Below are 14,409 nucleotides of genomic sequence, written 5' to 3'. Positions count from 1 at the left end.
CCTGGGAGCCTTCCGAGTCCTCAAGGGGGTCCGTGAGATGGGGCGTGCGCTTCCTGCGGGATGCTCGACGCTGGGGCTGAGAGCTGGGCCCGGGTTGAGGCGGAGCATGTTTTGTAGCCGCAGGGGGACGCCCTCGGCGAACAGACAGGGCTTGGTCCGTGGTGGCAGGGCAGGATGTGTGAGATGACCTCTGTCTGCTTTTTCACCGTGGAGAACTGCTGATCGAAGTCCTCGACAGAGTCGCCGAAGAGGCCGAACTGGGAGACAGGGGCATCGAGGAAGCGTGTCTTGTCCGTCTCGCGCATCTCGACCAAGTTCAGCCACAGATGACAATCCTGAACCACGAGTGTGGCCATCGCCTGCCCGAGTGACTGATTTATAACACATATGTTAAAATAAAAAATAAAAAAAATAAAAAATAAAAACTTAAAACTTTAATTTCCATCAGCATCATTTTAGCACAGAATTCTATTAAACACAGATACAGATTTTCAGATGTGCTGGAAATCTCACTGTGCTGGCAATTTTCATTACTGTCAGATAGGAATGCCAAAAATCTTCAATAGAGCATGTACATACTCTGTTGGACATTGTTAGTAAATTTTTGCAAAATGAAATTATGTGCTTCATTACATGTTTCAGTGAAATTTCCCAGTGAAATGTTCAGTAGGGGGAGCCAAAAACAGTGAAATTAAGGTTTTAAGGTGAGAATTAGATGGAGATTTTAATGAGTAAAGTATACCTCCCTAACCTAAAACTTTAACCTAAACCAATAGTGATCTAAAATAAATTAAGAGGTAAACAAAACAGACTCCTTACCTTAAACCAATGCCTAAACCTAACTGATAGTGTCCAAAAACAAAGAGAGAAATGATTAGCACATTCTCTGAAGCAACCACATCATCTTGTGTCGCTTCTATGACACCCATCTCATGTGTCAGCATGCGTGCTTGACTGGTCTCGAACCGCGGTAATCCAACGCTCAGTCGAGTGAGCCAGAGGCGGAATGAATCGGGGCCCTGATATGCCAAAGTGGGCAGCAATATGATGAAGGGGGCTGCAAAACGGTGCCATGATATTCTGAAGGGGGCTGCGATATGCAGAAGACATAAAACTCAGTTTGCAGCAGCCACCATCTTTGTTCAATTGACTGTTGCACTAGGCAACAGATTTTCTTCCGTTTGATGGTCATTTTACAATAATGTTTTATCGCAGTGTGAGATTGGCCAATCACAATCATATATTTTAAAGTAGGTAGTTTACATTTTAGAAGCCTATATGTTATGTGTTGGGCTATTCATCAAATAACATCTATGATTTCTAAAAATTCACTCTGCTTACTTTAAAGAGAATAAAACAAGAGGCTCTCAATATTGATGATACTATGTTTCTAGCGACACAAAATCAAAACCAACACATTATATTTACAACTATACCACACAAGTATAGCCCGAACCTTGTGCTGTGTTCGCGTCATTTTAATGACGATTGCTTTACGAACATGAATGCTTTCAAGTGTGGATTCGCGAGCCGGTTGATACTGAAGGAAGGTTCAGTACCAAGTTTATTTGGATCAGCTTCCTCCTCTGAATCACAACCTGTAAGTATTATTAATAATTGTTGCTTTTATGTGTTTTTTAGCATGCTTAATAAGTATTTGTGTGTGTTGTGTAAGTTACGCTCAGCGCAGCTTCTAGGTCTCCAATGTCAATTTTTTTGAAATATGTGAAATGTTTGTCGATGTTATTGGAGTTGTCATAAAGAATAGAGCAATAACTTGTAGCAATGCAGTGCTTTACCAATATGTTTATGCGTTGGGCTAAAGCAAACAATAACTGATTGGGTGTTTACCACCGAACTTTGGGCTATGATCGCTAACATAAATCAACTCAAATTCCTTCTCTGATTTAGATTTTTTTACTACAAAGCGGTGATGGGCGTTCCGTTTCTGACAATCTCTGCACAGAGTATACCAATCACAACTGACTGGGTCATCTGACCAATCACCGCAGATTAGCGTCACGCAAAGGAGGGGTTTGGAAAAATGAGTCGTTGAACGAATCATTTGGGAGTCGGTGAGCAAATCAGGTAAACATAAATGCATATTATAAGACAACAAAAGTGTTTTTTGTCATTGCATGCATGTAAAACTGTTGTTGGGGACTCCCAAAACAATATTAGGAACATTTGAAATGCCATAATAGTTGCCCTTTAAAGGGAAATAGAGGGATGAGAGAGATAGAGAGATGAACAGAAAACTTTGTAATTGCGATTTAAGGCAGGGCAATACATAAAGCAAATGACCGGGTTGATTGAGGGATTGGGGGAACTGCGCTTGCAATTGGCTGTCGTTAACAAAGCCACTAATTACACAACCCTACGACATCTTGTTAAAAAGCAGATTGCTCGAATGTCTTTCTGTTGGATTCAATACAGATCCAACGAGGGGTCATCATGCTGTGCCTGTCAAAAAGAGAAACTGTGGGGGAAAAGTTACTGCTGAAAATGTATGAGTAGAGGACTTTTGTTTTATTGCCCAGTGGGATGTTTTATTCATGAAGGCGTGACTGCTGTGTCATGGTGACCTTTGGTGTTTTTGGCAGGGTTATTAATCTAAAGCTTTGTATTGTACAGGAGGAGAGTTATGTCGTTTTGGGACTGATAGCTCATACATGTGAAAACAAGGTTCCTTTTGTTTGTCTGCCCATGAGGTTTCATGTTGTATTCCAAGGACAATTTTGTTGGTGAGAAATGAAATCCGTTCCAAAACCTATTGAGCTGCCCAGGTGTCTATATAGGCAGCTGCCAGAGGTGGGGGACTCAAGTTACATGACTTGACTCGAGTCACAAATGTAAGGACTTGTGACTTGCTTGACTAAATGCAGAAAATTACTTGACATTTAATTGAGAACAAGCGACTCGAGACTTGACTTGAACTGCATGACTCGACAATGACTTGAATGTTTTTTATTATTATTTTCAATAACTTATTATAAACAGTAATGAAATGTGTGAAATCAATTAATTAATATGCAAAAATGTAAGCCTGCCAGCACCACTGATCTGCATCTGTGCAGTTAACACTGCACTCACAACATGCCAAAATGACAGATGATTGTCCAGTTCCCAAAATAATCTCCTTTGGATGTAAAGATTTTGAATTGGATCGTGTGAATAAAAAAAAAAAAGATTTGCCAGATGCACAATATGCAACGCAAAAATATACGATACAAACACCACAACCTCAAATTTCATAAGACATTTCAAAAAGGAAAGGTAAGTAAATCATCAGTTTCATTATCCAGACAGATTCATATGAAAAATTACGGTTCAAATGTTTGAGGGTTGTCAGTAAATTAATTTCATGTTTTGTAGTGCGACAGGTTGGAAATGACCCGACATTGCCTCCTAAATGTGTGTGCCTTCTCTAAACCTTCTCAACAGTCAACAAAATAACAACCATTTGTTGGCTATATAAAAACATAAACAGGAAGATTTGCAGTCACAACACTTTATTTAAAACATGACAAGTAGTAGAGAATATACAGAATGACTAATGATGAAATCCAAGTGCTCTCAAAGTGATTATGACTTCTGAGGAAGTTATGACTTCAGTTATTTTTAGCCATATAGTGTGAAAGTGATTTATTTGCATTGTAGAGGGTTTCACCAGGAGAAAAAGATCGATCTTGGGATTTTAAGAATCAATACTAGAATCGTTCAAAAGAAGACATCTTGCAATTAATCAGAAAATCTATATTTTTACCCAACCTTTATTACATTGTAATATTGTTATTATAATACAAAATTATTATTTTTTTTATCCCCATTTCTCCTAATTTGGAATGCCCAATTCCCACTACTTAGTAGGTCCTCATGGTGGCGTGGTTACTCACCTCAATCCGGGTGGTGGAGGACAAGTCTCAGTTGCCTCAGTTCAGAGACAGTCAGTCCACGCATCTTATCATGTGGCTCGTTGTGCATGACTCCCAGCATGTGGAGGCTCATGCTACTCTCCGCGATCCACGCACAAGTTACCACATGCCCCATTGAGCGCGCGAACCACTAATCACGACCACGAGGAAGTTACCCCATGTGACTTTACCCTCCATAGCAACCAGGCCAATTTGTTTGCTTAGGAGACCAGGCTGAAATCACTCAGCACACCCTGGATTTGAACTCGATAGTCCAGGGGTGGTAATCAGCATCAATACGCGCTGAGCTACCCAGGCCCCATACAAATTATTACCTAAAGCAGTTGTAACGAACTGGCCATGGAGCCGATGTTAGGATCCATGTTCAGGAAGTTTATTAAAAGAGGCACAAGAAAACAATCCAAAATAGCAGGCAGAGAGATGTAGTTGTAAAGCAGGCAGATAAATCCAATAAACCAAATAGACAGTCAAACCAGGTAAACAAAACAAAGGGTAATCCAAAAAGCAGTAAATCCAGAAAAACAGGCAATGGCCATAACATTAATCAAGAAACAATAGCAATGGAAAAACACTCAGTAAGGCAGGTTAAACTGGTAATCCTTCACACAGAACAATGGAACTGCATGCTTATGTGGTAAACAGGAAATGAGCAGTGAAGAAATGGGTGAAGATCAGTATTCGGGTGAGGGCTCCCACTGGTTGTTGGTAGGATGGGTAAAAACCTAAGATGTTACACCAGTCAAGTTGAATATTATTATAATATGGTATGGAATTATTATTATTTTGAAGATTATATTTGTTTTATACAGTAATAGTATATTGCATATTGTAATATTTACTTCACCTTCACTTGGAGCTTTTATTTTGGTGGAAAATCAAAAGTGTTTTTTCTTATTTCAAATCTGGTGAAACACTGTAATTAGATTAGTTTAAAAACCTGTAGGGGTTACAAAGACAGTGCCTCGCACATTCATTCTGAAGCAAACACAGACTGTATTTTTAATTTTTGGACTTGCAGCCTTTTGTGGTTTAAAAATCACACAAGGTCACATCACATTTCTAATTGTATTTTGATTAATTCTGCAGCCCTACAATGAGCGACTGCAAAATTAGGCTAATGACAAGTGTTGTTTAGATTACTTTAAAAGTAATACAAAACAAATTACTAATCACTTCTGTAAAATTGTAATCAGATTACTAATTTCTAAATATGCTTTTCACAGAAAAGTTTGTTTTTCTGCTCAGCAAACAGACATACATATTTATATATTTGTATATATGTATATAATGAATTCTAATTAAAAGTCAGTAACTATAATCTGATTACAATAATTAAAAATGTAATGTTACACTACTTTTTAATATTATAGTATATTATAGTATCTAATTACTTTGTAATCAGATTAAACACAGCACTGCTAACTACACACTCTTTATCAAACCTAATGGACAAATATTAATTTAGGTATAATGTCAGCTGGTTATTATCAAATAAACCCTGACAGGGTGATCAGGGTGATATTGTACATTTCATTACCTAATAATGTACAATAAGGACAGTTTAATTTAGTTCATAGCTCACATATTTCGAGACCTTAAATTCCCTTCTAAATTTAGCATACCAAATATCCTTACATATAATGGTGTGAGAATGAGGGCACTTTTATGTTCCCTCCTAAATGTCGCATACCAAATATCTTACAGTAAGAAGCAAGAGCAGATGGGTAATGAGCACCAGATGTGATATTTTGTACCGTTCCGATACTCTCAAGTAAAACAAGATGTCATTGAGTCCCCTGAGCTGTGTTCAGAAGATAAGCAACAATATCAACTTGTCTGATCTGGACTGTCTTTCAGACAGCACAGGATTCTGTTTGTAGTTACAGGCATTTTGATACTCTAACTGCACCCACCTAATCCAGTCCAGTACTGTTGCAGAGATTACTATGGCTAGCTCATCTCTGTGCTAATTGTGCAGAGCACATATTTGTACAAGGCAGACATGTTAACGTACTCCATAGACTCAGACCAGCTGTGATTTAGCCGTAGGTGGGCCGGGGCAACCCATTGGGCATTCAAGCCGACCCAAATATTGTTTTCAAACCTGTAATAACCAATGCATTATCAAAACTGGAGCCTATGAACAACTGAACTGACCAATAAATGTTGCGTGAAAATTTGTGTATTATTGGCTAGACTGAGGTAGCGTAAAGATGCAGCTAAAGCCACACCCTTTCTTTCAAATGCCATTCAGTGTAGCTGTCATGGTACCAAAATTTCAGTAGTCGGTATTATACCAGTTACATTTTATTGTTCTCGATACCAATTTCGACACCACAGCAAAAATATGCTAATATGATAATGTAATATTGAACACACTCCTTCAACATTTGAAGGATGTCTCTGCACAAAAAAAATAAAATAAAATATTCAGTATAACAGCACTCTTGCTTGCTTTTGAAATTTCTGCAAATTTACTTCAAATCGAACTTTTATTTTGACATGAGCTTTTATTTTGATGTGTGTTTTTGATTTACTTGTCCGGATAAACAATTAACTACATGGCCCAGTGCGATCATTAAAGTGAAAATGCTATGATTTAATTATATAAATATATAGTTTGCATGTGCTGCATGCTTCACAGTGGACGAGTGCTCTGCTCTGTCATCTCACATAATACACAGCACGCATGATTCTGAGGAGTTATGAGCGGTCTGCTTCACATATGTACTTTAAAGCACACAACTCATGCAGACTAAGATTGCAATCTTTCTTGGTTAAACAATCACACTAGAACATATCATGATTTGAATTAGATTAATTGCACTGTATTGTGTGTAATTCATGTATCAGTCAGACACCGTGCGGATGTAGGGCAATATCGCACTCTTGCACATGTGATATTGCTAATATATATATATATATATATATATATATATATATATATATATATATATATATATATATATATATATATATATATATATATTAGGGCTGTCGATCGGTTAACATTTTTAATCAAATTAATTACATGGTGTCCCAATTAATTAATCGCGATTAATCAGTATTCAAAAATTTGCTGAGAAAGCCAATCATATAATAATAATTCAATATATAATGATTATACATATTTATATCAATATATAATTATACATAGTTATCTTTAAATATATATATATATATATATATATATATATATATATATATATATATATATATATATATATATATCATTTTTAAATATTTAAAGATTACTATGTATAATTATATATTGATATAAATATGTATATATCCCTTATATCCCTTTCCTTGACACTATGGAGTTATCCTCTTGTCTGAAAGTGAAACCAATTCACTAGCATTTTTTACATAAATTGACTATTTACCAAAGAATTTAATAATTCCTTCTGTTAATGCTTAACAAAGACAGCCCTTTGTGTTTACAAGTACAAATTGTATTAATTTATTTTTGGTAGCATTTACAGTGTGAACACACTTCTCACGCAACTTCCACAGAAAAATGACGTGGAATAGTGCAGTATGCTCATGTGTTGTTATTTTTGAGCTTCCACTTCCGCAGTATGGTTGTTTGTAGTCTGGCGACCATGGTCACCATTATGTGACAGACAAAATCAGTGAATCCACAAATGATATTGGCCCACCCAACCAAATATTTCTGACTATGCTACAGGACTTAGAAATGAAAAAGAAATACAGTAAAAACTTACAGCTTCCAAACTTCAGTGGGCAGGCATGGGCGTCCATGGGAAAATCTTCCAGATGCATGGGGCACTCAGCGTGGATGGTTAGTCTATGTAGGAACAAAGAAAAGGAGAGAGAGGAAAATATTTTAAATCACCATGAAACGGTGGAGTGTCAGAACTGAACGTTTGCAGTGGAATGTGGAGGATTGTAACCCTACTGAAACACCACCGGCAGCTATTGTATTGAAAAGACGGACTGATATATTGATCAAAATTTGTCCTTTTATTGTTTGCATATGTCAACGGACCTACTCGACCCACCCAGAGCGGAATTTGAACCGGTGATCCCACAGGAGTGGGATGCACTTGCATGGAGGCTAGAAAAGCCATTGCCCTAGTCTCGGTCACTAGTGCATCTCTTAAGTCCAGGAGAGTGAGGTTTACACACTGCACAGCTATCACGTACCAACTGGCTACCGTTACACTCACCCCCCGAAACCTCACTCCCATCTGGGTCATAGCACAAGTGTCACCGGTCCTACACGACCCTCCCCGGCATGGGAGTCGGACTTGCTAGCAAGGAGGCTAGAAAAACCATGGCCCTAGCTTCGGTCACTCAAGTGTCTCTTAAGGCCAGGAGAGTGAGGTTTACACACCACACAGCTATCATGTATCTGATGGTTACCGTTCCACTTAACTGTAAAAGAAAGTCATACAGGTTTGAAATGACATAAATGATCATAGAATTTCCCTTTTTGGGTGAAAGACATTGAAGAAAAACATCTAGGTTATGGATGTAACCTCCATTCCCTGATGGAGGGAACGAGACGTTGTGTCGGAGAAGTGACATTAGGGGTCTCTCTTGAGAGCCTTTTGCATCTCTGATCTATAAGAAAAGGCCAATGAGAAATTGGCAGACAGAATTTGCCTGTTCCACCCCCAGACATATGGGTATAAAGGGAGGGAAATGCGTTTCATTCAGGATTTTTCCTAGGAGCCGACAATGAGGTTCGGCCGCAACAGTGGCTCGGTTCAGCGGCGTGGAGGTTACAATGGGAACGGAAGTCGCCATTTGACATTGTGTTGAAGAAGCAACACTAGGGGTCCAATTTAAATCACGCCATGCGCTGAGCCGTGTACGTGTACTGCTGACACAGGAGTGGGCAGGTATTTTACGTGCCAAAGCGACCAGCTGTGCCAGGCTGCACGTACCCTTCCCCAATGCCCTATAAAATCGTCAAAGCCTTCTGGTTCTTTACCCCCGACAGGGGGGAACAAGGCGACATGCCAAGCATGGGAGCAGGCCGCGCTAGCCAGGCCTTTTCTCTCTCTATGTTTCTCGCATAGAGTTAAAGAGGCTGGGGCCATCTTAACGCTATCATACGCACTTGGGGAAGGTGACCTTTACCAGTTTTCCTATTCTTTCAGGGGGGAAAGACCATGCGAGACCACACCTGCCCAGACTGGGGGAGGTAAAGAGTGGTGAAATACATCACATGCGCTTTTAGGTCACATGTGGAGAATGGCACGGTGGTAGATCCTACCTCATTGTGAGGGAGGAGTTGCTAAAAACACGGCAACCAGGGGTCGTTGAGGACTGCCCAAGGGAGATGCAGGTCCACTCGCAAGAGGACTGTACCGCGGAAAATACGCACATGGGGAAAAGTCCACGTGGGAGCCCGTCCCGTGGAGCATCTATTCCAGTAAAGGGTAAATTGAGTACCCGCATTGGCCTTGGTTGGCAAATTCCTCCGCTGAATTCGCGGACCAGAGGGCTAGGGAAGAGTCATCCAGGGAGCCGAGTTCGTGGGATCTCCTAGGGTAAAGGCGCACTGTATTACCTCAGCGGAGGGAAAGGGCGCTATATGCAAGCGGTCCAGCCGGTCAGTTTGTCAGCGCGTACCGAGTTCTACCGGCTTGGACCTGAGAAAACAGAGGACGAGGCCGACTCAACCCAAAGGTATTGGGTGCTGCCCAATCCGCTGCTCTGCATATGTCTGCTAGGGAGGTGCCCCTGGCCAGTGCCCATGAGGACGCAACACTTCTTGTTGAGTGTGCTCGGACCCGCAAGGGGGAACTGGCAAACTGAATTGCATAACCGAGTCGAATGTGGGGCGGAGTAGGTAATGCGGCGTCAGGAGGCTGAGAGAAGACTTGAAGCATTTACCTTGCTCTGCACACCCGGTGGGGGGTGGGTTAGTGACTGAGGAGGAGGTCCTACGGAGGCGTCCTCTAGACTCGTCAGAACCGGCCAGCCGGGGGACAACAGTCGTGGGGCTGGAAGCAAGAGGTCTGCGTCCAATATGCCGGGACTGTTGAGGTGTGGCGGCAGAGTGCTGTGAGAACGGCATTTGCGGGCCAGGTGACCCAGAGACTAGCTGAAAATTCTCCTCCCGGCCGTCCACAGGGGGACGGACAGACAAATGACTCTTTTAACTGCGCTGTCGAAGTGCACAGGGGCAAGGCTGCACTGCCGTGCAGAGAAGGAGAAAGCCACTGATATGTGCCATAGATCCAATAGCAATCGCTCATTTGGGAGGAACAGTGTGTGACTCGCAGCTCGCTGCATACACAACCAGTCGGCTCCGAAGAACATTTCTGAATGAAACAGATGCATTTCCCTCCCTTTATACCTGTATGTCCAGGGGCGGGACATGCAAATTCTGTGAAATTCTGCCTTTTCTCATAGATCAGAGATTTAAAAGGCTCTCAAGAGAGACACCTAGTGTCGCTTCTTCGACACAACGTCAAAGTGAGCGACAGACTGTCACTGTCCATACTGTAACTGTTTACACCAGTACTAAGCTAAATTAATCATAGATTAACACAATTAAGTGATAATTGCTTAAAAGAGACTCTTTTAACAGAAATGTTTGAAAATAAAGTAGTGAACGTGCTAGAGTGGACAAGGCCTTGTGTGTGTGCACTGCATGAGCCCTTGCTAGAAATTGGAGTCACGAGATAACGGCTTGCTCGGCGTTGCGTAAATGGACCTATAAAATGATCCCTGAAGCTTTTAATTAAAGAGTATCAAGGCCTTATTCTTTGAGGTGAATCAAAGTCGTCTCTCAGACAATTTGAGGTGAATCAAAGTCGTCTCTCAGACAATTTATTGGCTGCAAGGCACTGTTGGCTTGTTTCTCATTCACTCAGTGGACGTCTGCGCAGAACCACAGATGGTAATTCATTCTGTGGTCCTCTCTTCAGACTGATGTAGTACTGTCTGAATTTGTGACATTGCTCCTTGACCCTCTCCAAGGCCATGTTGTGAAACCGGAGGCAGAATCTGTGCATGACGCATCTGAGAATCTCCAGCTCTGGGAAGGATGTGACTTGTTTTTCCAGAAGTAGGCAGTGAGGGTAGTGTGTGCTACTGAGTGAAAGAGTGAGTGTGAATAGTAAAGGTCATTACATTAACAATATTGTTATATATTTCTATGTATTGTATTGTATTGGACCATTTCAGTTGAAAAAAAAAATGAAAAAGATATATATATATATATATATATATATATATATATATATATATATATATATATATAGTTCAAACTTTAAATTCTGATTGGACAAGCTACCTTCAAAGCTGTTGAAAAATGACTAAATACTCGCCTGTGATTCTATTTTAATATATTAAATTTCTACATTACTTTTCAATGGTTAGCATAAGGTGTTAGGGCTATAGTTCATTGCCAGAGGATAATTAACTATTTTATTGGCAAAAGAATAGTTTATGCCAATTATTCTTAATTATAAATTTAACCTTGATAAGTTTAACATTGGTGTGTTTCATGATATTGTTGATGAAATAATTACATTTATTGGGTAAAGCTTTATATTAAATCCCGTAATTTACAGCATAAGTACACTGAATTTACAGCGTACCTTTTTTTTAATAATAGTGTACTTATAAATTACTTACGTGTAGGTATAAGGGAACAATATGCAATGTTTGGGGACTAAAGGGGTAACAACCTGGAAAATTACAAATAATTTATACTGAAAGTATTTTATAACTAAGGTGTAACTATTCTAATATTACGTGGTATGTATGGCCTACTATGCTAAACAACAATCTTGCATTTGCGAGCAAGCTAGCAAGAACATACACTTTTTATAATAATACATAGGTATTACGAAATATATTATAATATCTATCTATCTATCTCTCTCTCTCTCTCTCTCTCTCTCTCTCTCTCTCTCTCTCTATATATATACACTCACCTAAAGGATTATTAGGAACACCATACTAATACTGTGTTTGACTCCCTTTCGCCTTCAGAACTGCCTTAATTCTACATGGCATTGATTCAACAAGGTGCTGAAAGCATTCTTTAGAAATGTTGGCCCATATTGATAGGATAGGATCTTGCAGTTGATGGAGATTTGTGGGATGCACATCCAGGGCACGAAGCTCCCGTTCCACCACATCCCAAAGATGCTCTATTGGGTTGAGATCTGGTGACTGTGGGGGCTATTTTAGTGCAGTGAACTCATTGTCATGTTCAAGAAACCAATTTGAAATGATTCGAGCTTTGTGACATGGTGCATTATCCTGCTGGAAGTAGCCATCATAGGATGGGTACATGGTGGCCATAAAGGGATGGACATGGTCAGAAACAATGCTCAGGTAGGCCGTGGCATTTAAACGATGCCCAATTGGCACTAAGGGGCCTAAAGTGTCCCAAGAAAACATCCCCCACACCATTACACCACCACCACCAGCCTGCACAGTGGTAACAAGGCATGATGGATCCATGTTCTCATTCTGTTTACGCCAAATTCTGACTCTACCATCTGAATGTCTCAACAGAAATCGAGACTCATCAGACCAGGCAACATTTTTCCAGTCTTCAACTGTCCAATTTTGGTGAGCTCTTGCAAATTGTAGCCTGTTTTTCCTATTTGTAGTGGAGATGAGTGGTACCGGTGGGGTCTTCTGCTGTTGTAGCCCATCCGCCTCAAGGTTGTGCGTGTTGTGGTTTCACAAATGCTTTGCTGCATACCTCGGTTGTAACGAGTGGTTATTTCAGGCAAAGTTGCTCTTCTATCAGCTTGAATCAGTCGGCCCATTCTCCTCTGACCTCTAGCATCAACAAGGCATTTTTGCCCACAGGACTGCCGCTTACTGGATGTTTTTCCTTTTCACACCATTCTTTGTAAACCCTAGAAATGGTTGTGCGTGAAAATCCCAGTAACTGAGCAGATTGTGAAATACTCAGACCGGCCCGTCTGGCACCAACAACCATGCCACGCTCAAAATTGCTTAAATCACCTTTCTTTCCCATTCTGACATTCAGTTTGGAGTTCAGGAGATTGTCTTGACCAGGACCACACCCCTAAATGCATTGAAGCAACTGCCATGTGATTGGTTGATTAGATAATTGCATTAATGAGAAATTGAACAGGTGTTCCTAATAATGCTTTAGGTGAGTGTATACATAGCCCTAGTTATTTTTAACCATGGGGTACATACTGTATTATTACAGGATACATGATGGAGATTACTGAACAACAAAACTTGAAATCAAGGGAAATGGGTTAATGAGTTTCTGCTATGATTTTATTTAGAATTTTCAGAAAATTCAGAATTTTAGAACTTACCTTATGGAAGTGTATTGCACACAGTCCATCTCAGCTGAAAGTCATGCTAGCAACACCCCCCACCCCCTTTTTTATAGCAGAAGAGTAGAGGATTTAGTTGGGTCATCAAGCAAAATTAAAACTAGGCAAGACAACTAGAAAAACAAGGCAAGCTAAATTAGAACTATTGCAAAAAAACAATGTTTGTAGTTAATGTGTAAATATACCATTATTCTGTGTTGTTACAGTGTAAGTCCAAATTGTTTCCCCCTTTTTCCATGTAGTTATAGGGTAAGTGCAACATTTGCAGGCGGCAAATTGAAGTGGTGCTTGTTACCCCTTTATTCTCCAAACTTTGCATATTGTTCCCTTATGCCTACAAGTATGTACTGTGTAGTTACACTATTAATACAAAAAAGGTACGCTCTAAATTCAGTGTACTTACACTGTAAATTGTGGGCTGTAATCTTAAGTGTTACCATTTTTTGCAGTAAATAAATAAAAAAGCATGAAAAACATATTTATTTACTTCCTAGATCCTATAATTTGATTGTAATTTAACTCTTATATCAAACATTTTAAATTTACATAGTAACAAGGACAGTTTGATTGAAATGATGGTTGCTCTAAAAAAAATAGTTGTCACATGGTAAAGTTGTTATAAGGGCTAATTTCTGGAATCAAATGTCCAATTGCGCAAATGTGTGCTTTCTCCATGTATGCTTTTGTCAAACACCTAGTTCAAAACCCTCTTAAATTAAAATATTGTTTGTGAATTCTACCCTCCAAAGTACATTTTCACTTTCATTATATTTTTGTTATTACTCTTGGGTAAGCAAGCAAACATAATGAAACCACACTGGCGTGCATTAAATCAAGGATTATTATTATGAATGCAGACTTTTACTAAAAGTTTTAAATGTGCTCTTAGGACAAAGGTATTTTTCATGAAAGTTAAGTCTGGACATGTTGTCACATTTTTATTAGGGCAGGTTGTCACACGTGATTGTTTAAAAAAAAAATCACACATGTCTACAATTAATCAATTACAATATTTGTTGGCCAAAACATTGGTTTGAAACATACATCATTGTTTTAATAGTTAAGTTCCATTGTGACATCTTACACTATATGGTGTGACAATATGTTCTGCTATTGCTGACCTATCATAAAATGTCATGGTGTGTAGA

At 39.6% G+C, this 14,409-nt stretch overlaps 1 protein-coding gene across 1 annotated transcript in view; it reads right to left on the bottom strand.

Annotated features, from left to right (window-relative positions):
- The window catches only part of LOC127624925 (gamma-aminobutyric acid receptor subunit alpha-2-like), a 288,461-nt gene that overhangs the window by 82,202 nt on the left and 191,850 nt on the right, over window positions 1–14,409 (bottom strand). The window contains exon 6 of the mRNA XM_052099853.1: window positions 7,664–7,746. Within this exon, the coding sequence (XP_051955813.1) occupies window positions 7,664–7,746 (83 nt within the window). The remainder of the gene's footprint in view (window positions 1–7,663; window positions 7,747–14,409) is intronic.

The sequence above is a fragment of the Xyrauchen texanus genome, chromosome 31 (assembly GCF_025860055.1).
Source record: "Xyrauchen texanus isolate HMW12.3.18 chromosome 31, RBS_HiC_50CHRs, whole genome shotgun sequence".
NCBI classification, from domain to species: Eukaryota; Metazoa; Chordata; class Actinopteri; order Cypriniformes; family Catostomidae; genus Xyrauchen; species Xyrauchen texanus.
Note: the sequence above shows the minus strand (reverse complement) of the source record. Positions and strands in the feature narration are given on the sequence as shown.